Below are 21873 nucleotides of genomic sequence, written 5' to 3'. Positions count from 1 at the left end.
CCATCCCAACAATCACAGCACAGCCTTCCTGAATCCAGGAGCCAAGACGTTCCTCTCTCCCCACCCCATCACCCCTTCATTAGTCAGACTCATCACTGACCAGAGGTCACTGATCATCCATCACTGGTCAGAGGTCTGTTAGACGATTCACTTTTTAATCCTTGTTGAGGTCCCTCTGCCTGCAGCCATCTTTCTCCAAAGCACTCGTGATGGCTTTAAAATATATCTGTAAATTCTTTGACACTCTTCCGATCACGAGGGGGGAGTCAGGTTCCCCTTCCCTTGATTACGGCTGGCCTCCAGTGAATAAAATGCACTTGGATGTGACCCTGAATGACTTCCGAGGTTGGGTCGTTGCAATGGACTGAATACATTAATGAAAAGCATATTAAAATGGTTTTGTGGAAAAAGCATATATTTTTTATATATTGGCATCCAATAGGAGATCATACATTCTGGGTATGCAAGAAAATTCTACTAACCCTAGAAAAATTATAAAATCCTATCACTAAAAAGAAATATGTTGGTAGCAGCACTGTTCACAATAGCCAAAGCATGGAAACAACCTAAATGCCCATCGACAGATGAATGGATAAATAAGATGTGGTACATATATACAATGGAATATTACTCAGCCATAAAAAAGAACAAAATAATGCCACTTGCAGTAACATGGATGCAACTAGAGATTATCATACTAAGTGAAGTAAGTCAGAAAGACAAATACCATATTATATCACTTACATGTGGAATCTAAAATATGGCACAGATGAACCTATCTACAAAACAGAAACAGACTCACAGACATAGAGAACAGACTTGTGGTTGCCAAGGGGGAGGGGACAGAGAAGGATGGACTGGGAATTTGGGGTTGGTAGATGCAAACTATTATATTTAGAATATAATAAACAACAAGGTCCTACTGTATAGCACAGAGAACTATATCCAATCTCCTGGGAAACCATAATGGAAAAGAATATTCTTTTTAAAATGTATATATGTGTAAAAGTGAGTCACTTTGCTGTACAGCAGAGATTGCACAACATTGTAAATCAACTACACTTCAATTTTTTTTAATTTTTTGAATTAAAAAAAGAAATGTGTTGGTATCAGTAAAAGTTCGCACAGGGTCATCATAAAAGTCATCCGTTAAAATCTAAAATGTTAAGGGAATCAGCCAAGCGCAACCTCTGATCAGTTCTATTGCTTGTGACTTGTCATTTATGTTAGGATGAACCACCCAACGCCGTGAAGTTCACACTCTCCCTGCGATTTCTGTGTGCAGATGTGCGCTACCTCTGGCGGGTAGCATCAGAGATGTTTTCGCCTCTGACACCCAGGATCCCAACCCTAAGCCAGGTGCAGGACGACTGAGATCATTTTTGAGACATTTTTGATTGGCAGGGGGAGGGGGAGGGACGAGGAAGAGTCTCTCATGCCGGTAATTACTGGCAGATGGCATCCGCTGTGTCTGACAGCATTAAAGCAAGAAAGAGGGGTTAAAAAAATTCACGCAACTCTGTCCTCCATGAGCTCAGCCTAGAGGGGAGATAAGGCATGTGACATTTTCTAGATTTTAGTCAAGCACACAGAATGCCAAAGGCTTTCCAAGGAGGCGCAGTCACTGCCAGGCAAGGGAATGTGAGAAGCCTTCACAGGACTTCATCGGGACACTTGCAAGTGACAGAAACCCAACTCAAAGTAGCTTAAGGGGAAAAATAATGTATTGGGTCTTGTACTGGGGAAATTCAAGATAAAGCTCCTACCAGAAGCAGCTACTTTTGGGTACTCCAGTATGGTCACAAGGAAACTCTCCCCCCTCTCCCCCTCTCGGCTCTGTTTTCCCCCATGTTGCTTCATTCTCACACAGATCCAGAATGGTAGGTAGCTGCCTTTTTTGTTGTTGTTGTTGCACCGCACTGCGCGGCTTGAGGAATCTGAGTTCTCAGACCAACCAGGGATCGACCCCAGGCCCACTGCAGCGCAAGCGGGGAGTCCTTACCACCGGACCGCCAGGGAATTCCCCGGTAGGTGGCTTCTAAAATGATCTCCAGTATTCTCCACCTGATGGCATTCATGGCTTTGCGTGGTCCTCTCCCCTTGAGTAAATTCCTTCTGACCAATATCATACCTCAGTGTGGAAGGGAGATCACTTCTGTGATTAGGTCACAAGAGACTGTCACTTAGTGCCTTTGGTGAAGCCACTCTCTTCCATATGGAGAGGACCACGTGTCAAAAAAGCCGAGGCCCTCAGCCTAAGAGCCCACAAAAACTGAATCCTGCCAACAACCAGGTAAGCACAGAACCAGACTCTTCCCTGGTCCAGCCTTCAGATGGGAGCCCAGCCCTGGCTAACACCCTGAATGCTGCCTTGTGAGAGATCCAGAAGCAGAGCTAACCTGTGCCTGGACTCCTGACCCACAGAAACTGTGAAATGATACATGTGGGCTGTTTTAAGCCATCAGTTTGTGGCAATTTGTTACACAGCAATAACAACTGCTACATTCAGGCTCCCATCCTCCCAGCTTAGCAACTGCAATAGAAAAGGAAGCCCTTCCCCACCCCTCCCCATGCTTACAACAAACATCCCAGAGCTGGCTCTCATTGGCCCAGCTTGGGTCATGTGCCCAAGCCTGAGCCAATCCTTGAAGCCTAGGAGATGAGCTGTTCTGATTGGTCAGGCACAAGTCATGAGCCCACCCGTGGAGGAGGAGGAGGAAGTTAGCAATACCCAGACCACAAAGCAGGGGAAGAGTGGTTCCCCAAAATAAAATCAGGGTGTTATTCACAGAGAAAGGTAAAAAAATAGCAGTCAACCACTATCATACCGCAAGATCTGGTATGAAGGGATGTGGAAGAAGAGATGAGAAAAACCACAAAAATGAGCACCAGGGCACATAGTAGGTGTTCAACTAAACACTCGATGGTTGGAGAAGAGGATTAAAAAGGGCTAACATTTATTACAGACCCATGTGGATTTAAGCACTGTGTTGAATTCTTATACAACATCTCCCTTAATCCTGACAACAGCCCAAAGAGTAGGAGCTCCTACTTTCCCCCTTTCACAGATGAACATGCTATGGCACAGAGAGGTTAAGTAACTCACCCAAGGTCACAGAGCTAGCAAGTGGTGGAGCTGGAATTTGAACTCAAGCAGTCTGCCACCTGAGTTCATGCCCTTAATTTCAGAGATCTGCTTGAAACAGTTTGCAAGAGCAGCCAGAGGAGCAAAGCATATCTAATCAAGCAGTGAGAGATAGAAGGCTGACAGGAGATGCTATAGAAGTTCATTCCCTCACTCAAACACTTATTAAAAACTTTCACAAGGAAAGATGGGGACCACGTGACGCAACTAAGGAGGCCTGGAGCCGCAACTAAGGAGCCTGCCTCACGCAACTAAGACCCGGCACAACCAAATAAATTAAAAAGATGGGGAATAAGAGGAGGTAGGGAACCTTGCAGGATGGGAAAGATTGAAAAAGAAATTCCAGCAGCTTCCTCCCTCATGTTGTCCTCTACGCTACAATGAAGAGAAGCAGAATTTAGTCGCCCTTACATAATGACCCGAGATGACAGGCAAACTGATCAGGTAGGAAATGAGGCCACTTTGGAGCGTGTGTGAGTGAAGCTGGTGCAAACAGTAAGGCCAAAACCTCCGCCCCCAACACTTTTCCTCTTGAAATATACAGACCCTCTTAACAGCTCAGCCCATAAATTTAAGAGAAAAACACTTTAACTGGGCTGGGCGTGGGGGGGAGAGTGGGTGGAAGGAGAAAAAAATATCATAGGGAAATTAAAAATTCATCGTAAGTTCACGGTGCTCCCTAAAGAGGCTTTTGCATTAGAAAGAAATGTGTCTGTGGTAAGTGCTATGGAGGCACAGACTGGGGAACAGAAGATGTCTCTCTTCTAAGACGGAAGCTTCTGGAAGCTAGAGAAATGCCATGAGTAGATGCACTGGCACTCCAAGCCCTTTGGGGATCATCCACAGCCGGAACCACTGGGAATGGAGCCTCGGGCAGCATCGGCAAGTCCTTGCCATCAAGGAGCAGCAGCTCTGGGCAAGCGGCCTGGGTTCTAAGAACCAGCCCTCCTCATCCCCGTTTCTCTGTTAACTCCACTTCTTCAAGTGTCAGTTCTTTCATCCACTGTCACTCAGTCACACCCTGTCTTTCCTCAAATGTCTGCAGATCCTGGTTGGATGCTGATTTCTGCACAGTGTTCCTGCTGGGCAGGATGGCCATTTGCAAATCTTTCTAAACCTCCTTTCTATGTTTGGGAAATCCTCCATCTTCTGAGGCCGTGGAAAATCACTAAATACACCTTGATATTTCCCTGCCATGGAATACCATGCAGCAATTCAAAAAAATAAGATAGTTCAGGGACTTCCCTGGTGGTCCAGTGGTTAAGAATCCACCTTCCAATGCAGGGGATGTGGGTTCGATCCCTGGTCAGGGAACTAAGATCCCACATACCGTGGGGCAACTAAGCCCGCGAGCCACAACTACTGAGCACCCGAGCCACAACTAGAGAGCCCGCTGCCGCAACTACAGACCCCACGTGCTCTGGAGCCTATGTGCCGCAGCAGAGGATCCCGCGTGCCACAACAAAGATCCCGTGTGCTGCAACTAAGACCTGACACAGCCAAAAATAAAATAAATAAACAAAAAAATAAGATAGTTCTGTATGTACATGGATATTGGAGAAGAGACACGATGTATACTATTAAAAACAAATTTAAAACATTATATTATAAATATATATATATATATTTCCTACAAGGAAAAATACACAGCAAACTGATAAAGAGCAGTTACCTTTTGGAAAGATATGAAATTGTTCAAAAGGGACTTCAGACCTATCTCTCATATTTTTTAAACCACTTTCACATCGTTTTCTTTCTTTCTTTCTTTCTTTCTTTTTGGTTGCATTGGGTCTTCGTTGCTGCATGCAGGCTTTCTCTAGTTGCGGCGAGCGGGGGCTACTCTTCGTTGCGGTGCACTGGCTTCTCGTTGCGGGGGCTTCTCTTGTTGCAGAGCACAGGCTCTAGGTGCGTGGGCTTCAGTAGTCATGGCACATGGGCTCAGTAGTTGTGGCGCACGGGCTTAGCTGCTCTGCAGCATCTTCCCAGACCAGGGATCAAACTCGTGTCCCCTGCATTGGCAAGCAGATTCTTAACCACTGCGCCACCAGGGAAGTCCCCACTTTCACATCTTTGACAGAGATAATGTTATGCAGTCACCAAACTGCTTTCACCCAGAAAAACTATATTTCCCAGGTTTCCACCTTAGGAGGCAGAAAAAAATCAAACACACACACACACACACACACACACACACACACACAGTATGATTATAAAAGATCCTGTTTACACCTTCTCTTCAAATGCCGTGCTATCCCTGATAGGGTATTCATCACCAACTACTAATTATCTCCCCAATATCCATTCTCTCCTTTTTCCAGAGTAACAGAACTTTTGATTTTTAGCAACTTCAAATTAAGACTGCATTTCCGGGCTTCCCTGGTGGCGCAGTGGTTAAGAATCTGCCTGCCAACGCAGGGGACATGGGTGCGAGCCATGGTCCGGGAAGATTCCACATGCCGTGGTGCAACTAAGCCCATGTGCCACAACTACTGAGCCTACGTGCCACAACTACTGAAGCCCGCACGCCTAGAGTCCGTGCTCCACAACAAGAGAAGCCACCGCAATGAGAAGCCCACGCACCGCAATGAAGAGTAGCCCCTGCTCGCCGCAACTAGAGAAAGCCCACGCAGCAACAAAGACCCAATGCAGCCAAAAATAAATAAAAATTAAAAAAATAAAATAAAATAAATAAATTAATTTAAAAAAAAAAAAAGAAGACTGCATTTCCCAGATTCTCTTGCAACTAGATGTGGCCATGTGACTCAGTCGCAGCCAATAGGATATAAGTGGAAACATCATGGGGCTGCTTCTAGGACTCTTCTGTAAAAGACAATTGATGCATATCCTTTACCCTTTCTTTATCTGCACCCCAATCCTGGTGCCTAGAATGAAGATGAGATGGCTGCACCGGTAGCTGCCATTTTAGACCATGAGGACAAAGACCTCAACCTTGAAATGGTAAAAGCAAGCACGGGTCCAAGAGGATTTCACGGAACAGAGACAACCTACAGTCCTGGGCTTCTGAGCTCTAGAATCTGACTTGGGAGAGAAATAAACTCCTACTTTTTAAGCCATCACTTTTTTTTTTTTTTTTTTTTGGCCGCACCGTGCAGCTTTTGGGATCTTAGTCCCCTGACCAGGGATCGAACCCGTGCTCTCAGCAGTGAAAGCACGGAGTCCTAGTCACTGGACCATCAGGGAATTCCCAAGCCATCACTATTTTAATTCTCTATCTTTCACTGATGAGCCCATTTTCAACAAATATGCCCATCACACCATATCCAGTCTTCCTTTCTCCCAGTGAAACACCAAGCAGCATCCCTCCTGGGTCTGAGTTCCACGCACCTTAGCCCCTCGCACCAGCAAAGCACAGCAGCAAATTCAGAGGGTCCCCACTAAGGCATTCTCACCAGCCCCAACAGGGACCCAGAAACCCTAAGAGAAAGAACTGGGCTCTCTACTTCAAAATCAGCATTGTTGTGGCTGAAATGTCTCAAACATTCCTGGTTTCCTCCCTTTAAGCCCCCACCAACTCCCTTCCCACCACCCCACCAGTACCACCCACTTCATTCCTTCACTGAGGTCAGTAGTCCAGCCACACCTTTCTCCACACTAATAAAATAATATAAAGGCATGTGTGTGAAGGGATGCAGTTGGGGTGGGCAGTGTAAGAGGCAGCATGGAGTGAGGGTTAAGATCCAAACTACCTGGATTAAAACCCCAGCTCCACCACTCGTTAGCTATATAGCCTTGTTTAACCTCTCGGTGCCTCTACTTCCCCTTCTTTAAAATGGGTATAATAATAATACCCACACACCTCCCAGGCTTGTTGAGAATATGTGTAGCTATATTAGAACTGTGGCTGGCACACAGAAAGCACTATATAAATATAGCTATTTTATACACATAGGAGACTTTTGGTTGGTTTATATTAAAATGACATTGCACAGGATAAATTACCCTGCTACTTACTCACTTTTCTCCTTGACAATAAGCCCCGGTCATCCCTCCAGGACAAGGGATGTCCAACCCACTGTTTTTAACAGCTACCTGGTGGTCCAAGCATGGAAATACCACCATTTAGTCCAGAACTACTTTACTGATGAAAAGTTAGGGTTTTTTCTCTTTTTTACCACCACAGACAATGCTGCTATAAATATCCGTGAACATACAACCTTACCAGTGGTGCTTTTATTTCTAGAAAACATAGGTTCCCAGAAGTGAGACTGCTGGGTCACAGATCAAGTTCTCTTTTCATATATATTAGCAGATTACATTCCAAACAGTCCATGTTTTCAACCAAAGCAACTAAGACATGTGTGAGATCACTGGACTGGATCAGAGGTCACACGTACAAAACAGAAGCCCCAGGAGATTGGACAGCAGCCAAGAGAGAACCCACAAAAGGGCGGGAGGGGAGGGGTGAGTGTTGGCTCCTTGGGGGAGGGGCACCAGAGGTGTCAATCCAGGCATGAGGGCTCTCCTGACCTGGGGTGGGGGGGGAGGGGTCCCCACCTCACCTGGTAGCCTGTCGCAGTAAAATTTTCTTCCTTCTGGTGGAAGCACCCAGATTTTCCTCTGGGAAATCATCCCTTGCCTATCTCTCCGGCAAGCTGCTTCCAATTCCAGCTCCAGAGACACTTAAGTGTGACTGATCGGCTGCAGGATTCCATCCCCACAGCCACCGTCTCTAGTTGAGAGGTCAGCACACAACCCACACTAGTCCAGTAAAAGTCAGTCCTGGGATTCTTGCTGGGACAATTAAGAAAGAGACATTTGACTTCTGCTGGTCAGAGGAATGTCTAGAGCCAACTGTGGCCAACTTTGCCATAAGGTGGAGAAAGCCTGTCTGAGAATTAGGTGAACACAGGGAAAAAGAGAACCAAGAGACAGAGTGAGAGCAGAAGTTCTCATTAGGAGAGTAAGCCCCTGGATCCAGCCATGCCTGAAGCTGTTTCCTCCTTAAGCTTCCCACCTTCAGGGACTAGTAAATTCCCCATTTTGTCCCTTGCAACTGTGAGAATCCAGATTTAATCCACTGACATACCTTTGCATTTGATACATCATCTCCATGAGTGCACTTAAAATCTTAAATTTGGAAACTTAAAATATCACAGACTTGGGCGTCACAGATAAAATAGAGAAGGCTACGTTCATCTTTAAAACAACCAAATAGGAAAAAACACAAGGTCATAAAAGAGATCCACTGATTGGAGTCATTCTGAGTATAAAATAACTACGCAGTAGGTTCCTTTAATACTAGTTCCCTCCAGCAGCATCCCTCCAAGGGGTCTTCTGAGCTGTGAGCCATGGAGCTTTGCCTGCAGAGTAAAAACTATCTCCCACACACGTACTACTATTCTTAAAATGCTACATAAATGCTACTGTAATTACCAAAACCCACTCGTTCAAGAGCATTACTGAATTGATGGCAACTTTCAATCAATATGTTTTTCTTTTTTAACCAAGGGATACCAAACCCACAATTCTTCTTGCTCAGATGAGCTGGATAATTCTTTTGACATTAAAAGTGGGTACCTGTCTTGACCATAGAGTGCTATAAACACACATTTACATGACCACTGCTTGACCATTTAAGGCAAACTTTGTCTTTAAAAGAGCCAGATAGGGGCTTCCCTGGTGGCGCAGTGGTTGAGAATCTGCCTGCCAATGCAGGGGACACAGGTTCGAGCCCTGGTCTGGGAAGATCCCACATGCCGCGGAGCAACTAGGCCCATGAGCCACAATTACTGAGCCTGCGCGTCTGGAGCCTGTGCTCCGCAACAAGAGAGGCCGTGATGGTGAGAGGCCCGCACACCGCGATGAAGAGTGGCCCCCGCTTGCCGCAACTAGAGAAAGCCCTCGCACAGAAACGAAGACCCAACACAGCCATAAATAAAATAAATAAATAAATAAATATTTTAAAAAAAAAAAAAAGAGCCAGATAGTAGGTAATTTATTTAGGCTTTGCAGGCCACAGGATCTGTCACAACTACCCATCCCTACCCTTGTTGTGAGAAAGCACCCATAGACAATAAGTAAACAAACAGGCATAGCTGTGTTGCAATAAAACTTTATTTACACAAACAGGTCGAGGGCCGGATTTGGTCCATGGACCACAGCCTGGTGATGCCCGATTTAATGGGTACAGAAAATAACAAGCAACAACACAGGAGCCAAGGCCAGCACAGGGTCAGATGGAATTTACACATCTCTCAACTGTTGTGGAATTGGATGGAGAAAATAGAATTTGATTGACACACAACTTTTCACCCACACATCTACTAAATAAAGCAAGTACACCTGCACTGGCAACCTAACAATAATAAATTATGCCAGAATAATCACATCATGAAGACAGGAAGAATTTTTTTCTTAGAATATTAGTGGTTCCAGCAAGAAAAATGAACCCCAAGCTAAATCTGATAGGTCACAGCTCAGATCCAACCTCCTCCTCCACGTATTTCCAGGGGCAAATAGCACATCTGAGCCCTGGTTTCCTCAACTGTCCTACCAACATTATTAATAATTGCCCTCATTTATTGAGCACTTAGTATGTGCTGGGCACTTGCTAAGAAGCATTTGCATCTATTGTCTCATTGGATCCTCTTGACTTTACTCTCCTTAATGACGTCTTTATGTCCATCTCACAGATGCAGAAAAACGGGCTCATCCATCCCAGCCTTCTCCCCAGAGCTGTTGGGAAGAGCACATAAAAGGCAAAAGCCCAACTCACAGGTATAAGTTCTGTTTGCTAATTCCACCACTAACAAATATTGATTTGGCCCCCAAATCAATACAGAAGTAGGCATATAGTTGGCTCCCGATGAATATTTATTGAACGAATCTATCAATCAGCAAACCCCACAGCGCAACTTTCAAACTACACCCCAAATATCACCACTTCTCACCTCCTCTCCAGCTGCCACTCTGACCCAAGCCACCATCATCCCTGCCTGGACTACTGAGTAGCCCCGTGGGGCTCTCCCTGCTTCTGCTCCCATGAGTGAGAGCACCATCTCCTCTGCTCAAGCCTGCCAATGGCTCCCACCTCACGCGGAGCAAAAGCCACAGTCCTTATCAGGCTCTGGTCCCTAACCTCATCTACTACTCAGCCCAGCCTCACTGGTCTCCTTTCTGTCCGTGAACCTGCCAAGCACCTTCCCACCTCAGGGCCTTTGCACTGGCTATTCCCTCTGCTTGGAACGCTCTTCTCTCCGATAGCCCCCTGGCTGGCTCCCTCACCTCTTTAGGTCTTTGCTCAAATGTCACCTGTCTGAGTGACACCTGCTATTTAAAATGGCAGAACATCCCTCCAGCACTCCCTGTCTGCTCCCCCGCTTCATGTTCCTCCAAAGCACTTATGACCACTTAATAAACAGTATATTTTAGTTATTTAGCTATTTCAGTCTCTATCTCCCTGCACCTTAACGCTAACCCCACAAGGACAGGGGCCTTTGCCTGTCTTGTTCCTGCTGTATCACCAGCTCCAAGTACAATGCCTGTCACAGCACAGGTGCACAAGAAAACACGTGTCAATGAACTAACGCAGAATGAAGGAAGGAAGCAGAGTGGGATGAGGTTTCAAAGATCAGCAGCAGGGGATGTAGGGTCCATTTTACAGATGGGGAAACTGAGTCTCAGAGAGATCAAGGAGCCACACCAGCACTCCCAGATCTTCCAATTTGTTGAGAGAAGCCAGAAACCTGGATACTGGCATCTCCCACTTTTTAGATGCCGGTAACTAACAAGAGAAGCCTGCAGACCAGATATGGCCCACAGGCAGCCAGCGGCTCTCCACTGGCCTGGAAAGTTCCGCTGCACTGCCACCCTAGAAACACCTTTTTCCTGGCAAAACAACATTTTCCATCTACACCATGCCCCGCCCCTTCCTCTCCCCGTGCCGTCTTCGGAGCGGACTGCAGGAGAACAAGGTCCCCTCCCACCGGGCCACGGCTTCACTTGCCACAGCACCCTCAGCCCTCTGCCCCGGGGCTCCCATCCCCGCTCACCTGGCCCCACCAGCTCACCCGGGAGAGCCTGCGGCAGCAGATGGCACAAACGCAGAGGAACACAGCAAACCAAGGATACAAACCCATCGACAAGTACACAGCACGGAGAGAACCGGGCAAACAAAGGGAGCCACGGATTCTGAGAGCCAGGAGACCGGGCAGGGCCAGTCCGGCACTCCAGAGTTCTGGGAAGAAAACCAGGACCCTCCGGCAGGCCCACAGAGTCAGCCCCGCGAGCCGGGGCTGCAGCCACAGCAGTATTTTTATGTGTCCATTTGCTCCGATGCACTAAGAGCCCTGGTGGGAGGCATTCCAAGCACAAAGCAGACATCAGAGATGCAGTATTTACTGAGTCACCCTTCCGAGGCGCTGAGTCCTGGGCTCCGAAGCGCAGCCATGGTGAGTTAGGTCCCCCAACAGGTTAATTTAGGTTAACACCGCAAAACAGCCGGGCTCAGAAGCGCCGGGCAATTCTAGATGCTCCATCCCCCTCAGTAATAAAATACAGCAAATCCAACTGGACTCTATTGATTTTTTTATGTAACTATTTTTGGGACCGAAACATAAGGAGACGGTATTGATCAGTTCAGGAGTCACATGTCGGGGGCGGGGGGCGGGGGGGAGTTCTGCGCACACCGACTGCGGCCCCAGGCGAGATGAACAAGAGAAGATGATGGAATTCCACTCCAAAGAACCTGGGCTCCTTTCCCGCCTTCCCTTCGCAGAGATGGGGCACCAGGGGTCCATCCTGCCCCTGAGTTTCCAGGAAGATGCAAAACAAGCACCCAGATGGAGAATAAAAGTGACAACGAGTGACCCTGCTTTATTTCTCCCGGTAGCGCTATCACCCCCTGACATTAAATTATGTATTTGTTTGTCCACTGTTTTATTATTGTCTCACTCTGCCAGAATGACAGCTCCTCAGAATGGGGGATACGTCTCTTCTGTTCCCTGCTGTGTCCCTAGTGCTGAGCGCTGATTAATACATGCCTGTTGAATGAATGAATGAATGAATGAGTGAGTGAGTGAGTGAGTGAGTGAGTGAGCTGGGACCTCTTGATCACATGCTGTGTGCCAGGCACTGTGCAAAGAACCTTGCAAAGACTCGAATTCCTCCTGCCTGGGACACCCTTCTCTGGGCTGGCTCTGGTCTGATCACATTTAGGTCTCAAATAAGATAAAGGCCACCTTCTCCAAGAAGTCTTCCTGGATCACCTAGACCCTCCCCATCAGATTGCTTTGTATTGAGTATGAAGAGTGTAAATTACTGTCTGAGACTTTCCTGCTTATGTATTTGCTGGCTTCTTATCCCTCGCTCTGTCACACCAAACTTGCCCTATAATGCAAGCCCCTAAGGTCACAGGCACCTAAGACTGAGGGCGGGGAAACTGAAGCAAAACTCCAGGACAAGGAGGTGCCTTAGGGGCAGGGGAGACAGGAGTCAGAGACTTTGGGGAGGAGACCCCGCCCTGCTACTTACGGCCTGTGTTGCCTTGAGCAAGTCCCTGAGCTCCTCTGAATCTCGGTGCTCCCATCTGGGAATACATCGGAGCCCTTAACCTCTCCCTGGGTGAGAGGGAAGAATCCAGGGAAATCCTGAAGTGAGAAACCACTTGGTAGGCAGCGGAGGGGCCATTATCCTTCTCTTCACAGGTCTGACTGATGCAGAGAAGACCTCATCAGCCCCTCCCTTCCTGCCTGTCCTCCCTCCTGAGACACCGCAGGCCCCGCAGGACAGCACCCCTCTCACCCCCGTCGTCACCCTGCTGGTGTCTCCCAACCTTGTGATGAGATCAGCAGTGGGTCAGGGCCTGCTGTAGACTGAATGCTTGTGTCCCTCCAAAATTCATAAGTGGAAAGGTGACCCCCCCAATGTGATGATGTTAGGAGGTGGGACCTTTGGGAGATGATTAGGTCATGAGGATGGAGTCTCATGATGGGATCAGTGCCTTTATAAAAGAGGCCCCAGAGAGCTCCCTCATCCCTTCCACCGAGTGAGGACACAATGAGAAGACGGGCATCTATGAACCAGGAAGAGGGTTCTCATCAGAATGTAACCATGCTGGCGCCATGATCTTGGACTTCCCAGCCTCCAGAACTGTAAGAAATAAATGTCTGTTGTTTATAATCTACCCAGCCTGTGGTACTTTGTTATAGCTGCCTGGATGGACTATGGCAGGGCCCATTCTACAGATGGGGAAACTGAGTCTTGGAGAGGCCAAGGGGCTAGAAGGGGTTAGATCAGATCTCCCAATTTCTCAAGATAAGCCAGAAACCTGGATGGTGATATTGACATCTCCCACTTTTTAAATGTTGGCAACTGAGAAGCCCTCAAGCCAGACATGTCCCAAAGGCAGCCAGCAGCCTTCCACATCGGCTCAATTTCCCAAAACGCCAAGCCCTGGATGGACCTAGAGATGATCATACTAAGTGAAGCAAGCCAGACAGAGAAAGACAAATATCATATGACATCATTTCTATGTGGAATCTTTTAAAAAATGATACAAATGAACTTATTTATAAAACAGAAATAGACCCACAGACATAGCAAACAAACTTGTGGTTACTAAAGGGGAATGGGGTGAAGGGGAGGGATAAATTAGGAGTTTGGGATTAGCAGATACACACGACTATACATAAAATAGATAACCAACAAGGACCTACTGTATAGCAGAGGGAACTATACTCAATATTTTGTAATAACCTGTAAGGGAAAAGAATCTGAAAAAGAATACACATATATACACCATATACATATATGGTATAACTTTGCTGTACATGTGAAACTAACACAACACTGTAAATCAACTATACTTCAATTTAAAAATTTAAATTTAAATTAAAAAAAGTTACGTACTACTGGGGCTTCCCTGGTGGCGCAGTGGTTAAGGATCCGCCTGCCAAAGCAGGGGACACGGGTTCGAGCCCTGGTCCGGGAAGATCCCACATGCTGCAGAGCAACTAAGTCCGTGCACCACAACTACTGAGCCTGCGCTCTAGAGCCCGCGAGCCACAACTACTGAGCCTGCGTGCTGCAACTACTGAAGCGTGTGTGCCTAGAGCCCAAGCTCCGCGACGAGAAGCCACTGCAACGAGAAGCCCGTGCACTGCAAAGAAAAGTAGCCCCCGATCGCCGCACTAGAGAAAGCCCGCACGCAGCAACAAAGACGCAATGCAGCCAAAAATAAATAAATAAATTTCCAAAAATAATTAAAAAATAAACTTTTAAATCCTAGAAAACATCAAGTGTTAATAAAACAATATTTGGGACCAAAAAAAACACCAAACCCCCTCCTTGCCGATGCACCCCTGGACTCCAAGCTGACTTTAGAGGGGACAAAATCCCCCAAAACGGTTTCTCAAAAAAGACCCAGCTCTGCCCCCAACTTGAAACACGTCCCTGGGCCCAAATTAGTCTCAGAATCCATAAGCTGCCCACAAAACTCAAGTGCCTACAAACGTAGAGAAGGCAGCAGCAAAGAGCCCTGACTCTGAGACGGTTACACTGTGGGTTCACATCCACGGCCCATCCCTTTGTGGCTGTGTGACCTTGACAGGTCATGGCACCTCTCTGGGCCTCAGTTTCCTCATCTGTAAAATGGGGCAAACAGAAGTCCGTACCCCACGGGAGCCACTGAGGACGCAACGAAGTAAAATCAGCAAAGGGCTTAGAACGCACAGTACGTGTAGATCAGGGTTAGTTGCAGTGTTGCTTTTGATTCTGAGCCTCACTGACGTGGGAGAACCAGCGCAGGAGACCAAATGGAAAGGAGGGGGGTGTCTGCCTGTCAAAGTCTCACCCTTTAACGTAACCGTCTAATCCCTCGAGGGCACAGAACTCAAAGGATTCCTAGTTGCCTGCAGAGCTGACTCCAATCTGTTTGATTTCTATGGCCGGAAACCTTAGCTCGCATTAATAGGTGTATCTGTTGCAGAGAGAGAGCAGAAAGGAAGTGAAAGGGACTCAATAACCACCCACCACCTTGGAATGTCAGTCTGGCTTGTCCAGGAGTCTGTCCACACAGTTCTGCGCGAGGCTGTGGAGGGGAATCTGGCTGTGTGAGGTGGTGCGTAAGGCACAGACCAGCGCCTGGGCTGGAATCCTGACCCTGTGTGACCTCAGGCAAGTTACTTGGCATCTCGGGACCTCAATATCCTCATCTGTAAACTGTGAATACCGAGGGTGTCCATTTGCCAGAGTGGTGAGTATTTCACCCCGTTCATATGAGGAAATGCCTGCGATGGTGCCCACAACACAGGGAGCGACTTCAGAAGCATGCGTGTCCATCATCACCCCATCATCCCATCACCATCATCACCATCATCATCACATCACCATCATCATCACCATCATCACCATAATCATCACCATCATCATCATCATCATCATGATCATCATCAACATCATCATCACCATCACCACCATCATCATCACCATCACCATCACCATCCCATCACCATCATCACCATAATCATCACCATCATCATCATCATGATCATCATCAACATCATCATCATCATTCCATCACCATCACCACCATAATCATCACCATCATCATCATCATCATCATCACCATCACCACCACCATCACCATCACCATCACCACCATCACCGTCACCACCATCATCATCGCCATCACCACCATCATCATCATCACCATCACCATCATTGTCACCATCATCACCATCACATCACCATCATCATCATCATCATCATCATCATCATTGTGATGATTTGCTACCTGCCTCTCTGAGTTGACGTTTGCTATTTTAGCCACCCCCAGCGGCTGTCTGTCTCTTGACCTTGGGCTCCTTAAATGAAGTCACAGTCCTCTAAAGGACCAGACAGTAGAACTCCTTGACCAGAAAGGCTCCACTGTGTAGGGTGAGAAAGACCTGGGCAAGGAGTTTTTAAAAAACAGAAATTGTGGGAGCCACAAGCCCCAGTCTGACACCAATTCACGGTGTGACCCTGAGCGAGTCACTTCCCATGCCCGAGTCTCCTCTGCCACCTGCAGGGGGAGCTGTTGGAGGAGATGCTTTAAGACACTTCTTGCTCTCCAAGTCCACTCATTTACTCTGGGGAATGGGTGGTGGTACCACGACCACCCCATGATGCTGCCTCTCGTGCCAGGGTGCCTCCGTCTCCCCACGGTGATGGGAGGCGAAGCATCTGCTGAATCCCATCGCTTCGAAGGGAAATGCACCCTCTCCATCCCCATTCAATTTCTGAGCCAGAAGAGAAGAAAGGAGGCGCCCATCCGCACACAACGCAGGGGGCACAAGGCCGCTGCAAGGGCTTTGCCGACCCAGAGGCCACCCTCCCTGACTTCACACCCACCCACAAGCGAGGGGTTTCTTGTGCTCCCTTGGACCATGGCAACCACCACGCTCATTACTGGCTTCAAGCGTCGCAGCTCAAGCAGAAGCCTGATGCCTCCCAAGTTCCCTGCATCCAGGGCGGGGGCGGGGCAGGGACGAAATGATTTACTCTGGGAACCTCCATGGTCCGGCCCTTAAATCACCCGGGGGGAGGCGACAGCATTAGTACACGGCTCCCCGCCAACCCCAGTGCCACCTCTCTGAAAAGAAACACCACCCATGGGCACCCCACACACACATCACTGTTGTAACGAGAAAGAAATATACCACACACCACGCCAAGGTGCCAGGCACGGCTAAGAGCGTCTCTGCCTTGAAGCCAAAGTCTCCCCCCTCCCTCCAACCAGCAGGCTCTGCCACTCACAAGGACCCTCTGTCGGGGGCTCTCCGCCCACCCTGACTTTACAGACCTTGAGCATAATGGGTCAATGGAGCAAGGCGCGTCCATTTTCCCCAGCAGGGACAGTAACAGAGCCGCTAATTTGCAAAGCCATAGCAGGCACAAAAGTGGCTTGAATAATAGGGGCCCCCTAGTCACTAAGCTGGGGGATTTGTGCTGACTCTTACCAAGTACAGTTCCATATGTTTAAGCACTTGCAAGGCTGAAAGAAATACACCCACCACACTCTTTACCATGGCAGCTACCCACGCGGGAGGGGGGAGGGGGCACAAAGCAGACAGTCCTTGTGTGTGATGGGGGAGAGATCGCGTCCTTCCTCGCCTCTGAACTCTTCCAGCCCCTCTCCGGGAGCCTCAGCCAAACGTGGTCGGGAAATCATGCCAGAAATTATCCAGAAAATCCAACCAGCTCTGAAGGATGCTCTAGCTAATTCCTCCGAACCTTTCAACCAACAGCAGGCAGTTAAGTACCTTTCAGGAATTTCAGCCCTGTTTTTTTTTTTCCCCCAGCTCTCCTAACTGGTGCTAAATATAGAGTTATCAAACTGTCGTCTCTTTGTGTCCCTGGTGGGGACCGGTGAAAGGCTTACATGTGCTCGCAAGGACCTGGCGACGGCACTGGGGACTCTGCTCTAGCAGCACCTGCCAGAATGAGCTGCCCAGCTGAGACCCCCCCCTCCAGGGAGACTCGGGAGCTGGGCCAGCACCAGGTTTCCGGGGTGGCATACCTTCCCAACCAGGACTGGGCCGCCCAGAGCCAGGCACAAGCTCTTCTGTTGCTAGGGAAGGGGGAAACGGAGGGTTCAACATGTTCCCTTAACACAGCACTAGGCAGGCAGCTTCTCTGAGAGATTTCTGATATTCACTTAGGAGCACTGACCCCCCGTGCAGGGACAAAATCAAGACAAAACTGCGATTTTCCGGTCCGAGGGACTGTGCACTTTGGGGAACGGGCTCCAGGGCTTCAGCTAAGAGGAAACAGCCTCGACCCCAGCAACGCGGAGAGCAAAACAGCTATCAGAGCTGCTTATTAGCCAAGCAGATTAAAGATTCATCCACGTCAAGCCCAACACCGCTCTCTAAATTGAGCCAAAGCTGAATGCCCATGGATGTCTCTGACAAAAGGCTTTCTCCGAGTGGAAGGTTTTATTAAATATTTTGGGTCACTTAAGGGCATCTCGAAGGAAAACAATATTTACTTTTTCCAAGCAAATACATCACACATTAAGTTGGCATACAAGGTTTGCTACTAACTGCAACCCTCCAAGACAGTTAAAGCTGAAAAGTTACAGTTGTATTTTGCTGCTGCGTTCTGGGTGGCTGTGTGGTTTGTTTATTAAGAAGATGAGAAGAATCTTCTCAAGCAACAGCTACCTGCTCCCAAATCACGGGTCCTGATGTTAACAGGTTTGGAGAACCGAGCTCTCCAAATGCACATGAATGTTGCTGGTGACTGTTCCCGGTTCCTCTGAGCCTTTAAAATTTTCTCCGCGGCTTGGGGTGGGAGGAGGGGAGGAACTGGCATTTTAGGATACACGTCCTCTAGGACCAACATGTAGCCACACCAAGGTGGTAGAAAGCTTTCCAAACTCCAGCGGAGACCCAAAATACCTGGCTATTTTGCCTTTCCCACTCACTAGGTTTCGGCGACAGCTGCGCCGGTGCCAGCGGGGAGCCCGGCTCCACGGTACCCAAGCAATGGCTCTGGCCAGCACCACGTTCCAGGCGGCCCTGCGCGCCCTGAACTGCCTGGCCGCCCTAGGGTCGGGGCGCTGGGGTAGCCCGCGTTTGCAGGAGGCGATCAGCGGGCTACGCAGCAGCCAAGGGGAGGCCACCTGGGGAGGGGGCACCTTCCGCGGGGATGTAAAAGCAGGAGGGTGGGGAGGGGCTGCGGACCAGCCAGACGGCTCCGACCGAGACGACCTCAAGGTGGGGCCCCGCAGGTGTCCTGGGAAAGCCGGCGGTGCGTCCGCGGGCATCAGGAAACCGGCAGAAGGGGCCCACCGACTCCCTGCCACCGCAAAACCGCCGCGGGAACCGCGTCCTGGGGGGACGCTGCCCCAAGGCGGGGCGGGGAGGGGACTCGGTTCCTGGAACCCGCCTGGTGAGGCTGAGCGCACCCGGCCGGTTGCCCCCCTTGCGCCCTGAACGGATCCGCAGGGGAGCTGGGGGTTTGGGGAGGAAAGCGGGCGGGCTCTCGCGTTGGGCAAAGGGGTACGGGCTGGAGACCCCTGGGTTCCCAGAGTCTCCCCAGATCTGTGCAAGTCCGGGAGACGCCAGCTACCGGGGACTTGAGAAGGAGGTGGCCGCCCCGTGCGGGAGCCAACTTTATGCGCGGCGGCAGGGGTCGGGGATGGGGACCGGGGACGCGCGTTACCTGGGCACCGGAGCGCCGTCAGCGCCAGCAGGAGCCCGAGCGGCGGCGCCCGGCCCGGGGGCGGCATGGTCCTCGGCGCGCGGTGGGCCCGGCCCGCGGCTCCCGGGAGCGGCCCCCGCGGCTACGCTCGGGCACCGGGCATGGCTCGCTCCCAGGGCGCCGCTCTTCCCCAGTCGCAGGCGGCCGGCGCTGGCGGCGCTTCCCGGGCTGCGCCTCAGCGCGCTCTCTCGGGCTCGGCCGTGCGCGGCCGGGGAGCCGGGGGCCGCGGGGGCTCAGCGCCTGGCGCCCTGGCCGGCGGCCCCGCACTTGGCCCGACTTGCTCGGCCCCCGCCGCCGCCGCCGCCGCCGCGGCTCCCGCGCCCGGGCGCCCGTCCCATCCCGGTCGCGCCGCCGCCGCCGCCGCCGCCGCCGCCTCTGCCCGCGCCAGCTGCTGGCCGCCCCTCGAGCCGGCGAGAGAGTGAGCGAGCGCGCGAGCGCCGGGGAGGAGGGAGGCGAGGCGGGCGGGGGGAGGGGCCGGGGAGGCCGGGGGAGGGGCCCGCCGCCGGGAGACGGGGCACCAGGCGGCCGCCCGGCGATAGGCGGCGGGACGTGCCACTTCCCGGCGTCCCCGGGGGAGGGCGCCTGGCCGCAGAGGCCTGGGGAGCCCTGCGGGGGTGGCCAGGGCGTTGGCGGGGACAGGGGCGGCCGGACGGATGACCTACTGGGCAAAGTGCGGACAGATCCGGGCGCGTTCGGGCCGTAGGCGGGAGTTCCCAAGGTCGCGGGATGAGGGAGACGGGGAGGGTCCTCGGAATGGGGCAGCGGCGTCTGGAGGGTCGGTGTCTGCGGGGGACGGGGACCGGGAGACGGAGCGCAGCCCAGAGGTCCTGGGATACATCTGGCACAGCTTGGGGGTGCCTGTGGGGAGGGGAGGGCAGGGGTGGCCTCCGGGAGTCGGGGGCTACCTGAGGAGTTCCTACAGAGCCCTAGGATCGGGGCTGGGTGCGCCGGCTGGGCGCGGTCAGGGGTCCTGAGCGAGACCGATGGCGCCTCAGGGATGGCGCCCCACGGGTGGCGAGAAGCGGAGACCCTCGGGGGCCCTTCTTTACCCGAGCGAGAGGCCACGCCTGCCCATTTCTCGCAGGCCCTAAGAGCGCGCGGAGGGAGGGGCGCGGGCCAGAGCGGTCCCCGGAACGAGTTCCCGGCGCGGGGTCAAACAGCGACCGCGCGGGGGTGTAGCGGAGGCGGGGATGGGCACCGGGTGGTCGGATTCCTCCAGCCCGGGGGCAGGGCCTCGGCGGGGGCCACAGTACCCGTTTTCCGGAAGTCCTAGATTCCCCCCCCCCCCCCGCTCCCCCGGGCGTCCCAACCCCCAACCCGGGCTAGGCCACGGGGGCGAAACAAAATGGATGAAGCATGCTGGGCGCACGTGCGGACACCGCCCGCAGACCTCAGATGCCTTGAAAGTTGCCCCACAGCCGGAAGAGCGGGGGCCTGGCGGGGGGAGGGGTCCACCTGCGTCGGAGTCTTTGCTCTGCCCCCAGCCCCATCACAACAGCCACTGGCTCCAGAGTCTCGGTTTTCCGTGAAAAAAGTGGGTCAAACTCTTTGCAAACAGTCAATAAGGCAGTGTACGGAGGGTGATGCAAAGACAAATTTGGGGAAGACTTCAGAGTCATGGAGTGTTGGCAGAGAATCCCGGCTCTGCCACTCTAGCTGTGCCCTGAAGGGAGTCATTTAACCTCCCCAGCCTCCGTCTCCCCATCTGAGAAATGGAAGCCATTGCAGCATCTGCCTGGTGTCCTAGAACACGTATCTAAAGCCCCTGACCTATGAAGTAAGAGCTCATGTAAAGGGATCCGCTGTCCACATTATCATTCTCATCATGATGGTCATTATTATTATGTATCTAGTTTTCCTCTGTGGGCTCAGCACGCACATCAGAACAATCCTCTGCACCTCCCAGCTGGCAAGGAGAGATTGGGGGGCGAGGGGGGGCGCCGACAGGGCATCTGCTTCATTAGTACAGACAAGCTCATTAGCAGAGGCGGTACTCAGCTCTTGCTAGATAAAAGAACGAAGAAAGAGCTAGGGGCAGGTGGCCAGTCTCAGGCCCACCTGAGGTTGATCGCGAGACATAAAGGGATTTTCCCCATGCAGCTAACAGACTCCCTATGCAAGGAACCCATGCCCTGGCTGAGCCCCCTTTGGGCTCAGAGCCTGGGATGCAGGGAGAGCCACATGACAGGCTGGACGGTGGGCGGTCTCCTTGGGCCTGGGGTGGCCTTGCACGGGGCCCGCCTGTCCCCTCTCTGTGACCGTCTCCCCTGAGATGCTGCCAGGCCTTTCTTGGGATCCTGCGTGCCCAGCTGCCAAAGCCACCTCTTCTCTTTCCCACTTACTCATTCATAAGTATTTGCTGAGTGGAGCACCTACTGTGTGCCAGGCCCGTGTGGGGTGATGGTAGGGGCGAGTTCTCTAGCTCAGAAGAGGGGAAAACCCAAACTCAAGGGACCTCGAGGGACAGCCACCGCAGGGGCACAAAGCAGGAGTGACCCACGGTGTCTATGTCAAGATGC

General features: G+C 51.1%; 1 protein-coding gene across 2 annotated transcripts in view; it reads right to left on the bottom strand.

The window, feature by feature from the left end:
* Window positions 1-21873, bottom strand: part of TMEM132B (transmembrane protein 132B) — a 420187-nt gene that overhangs the window by 372802 nt on the left and 25512 nt on the right. The window contains exon 1 of one of the 2 annotated variants that reach the window (XM_082353215.1): window positions 19316-19722. The exons of the other annotated variant lie outside the window; for it this stretch is intronic. Within the exon in view, the coding sequence (XP_082209341.1) occupies window positions 19316-19382 (67 nt within the window). The 5' untranslated portion in view covers window positions 19383-19722. Of the gene's footprint in view, window positions 1-19315; window positions 19723-21873 lie in introns of those variants that run through there. 2 annotated transcript variants of the gene reach the window in all.

This window comes from Balaenoptera borealis (genome assembly GCF_965194805.1).
Source record: "Balaenoptera borealis genome assembly, chromosome: 14".
Lineage (NCBI taxonomy): Eukaryota > Metazoa > Chordata > Mammalia > Artiodactyla > Balaenopteridae > Balaenoptera > Balaenoptera borealis.
This window is presented reverse-complemented; position numbering and strand designations above follow the sequence as displayed.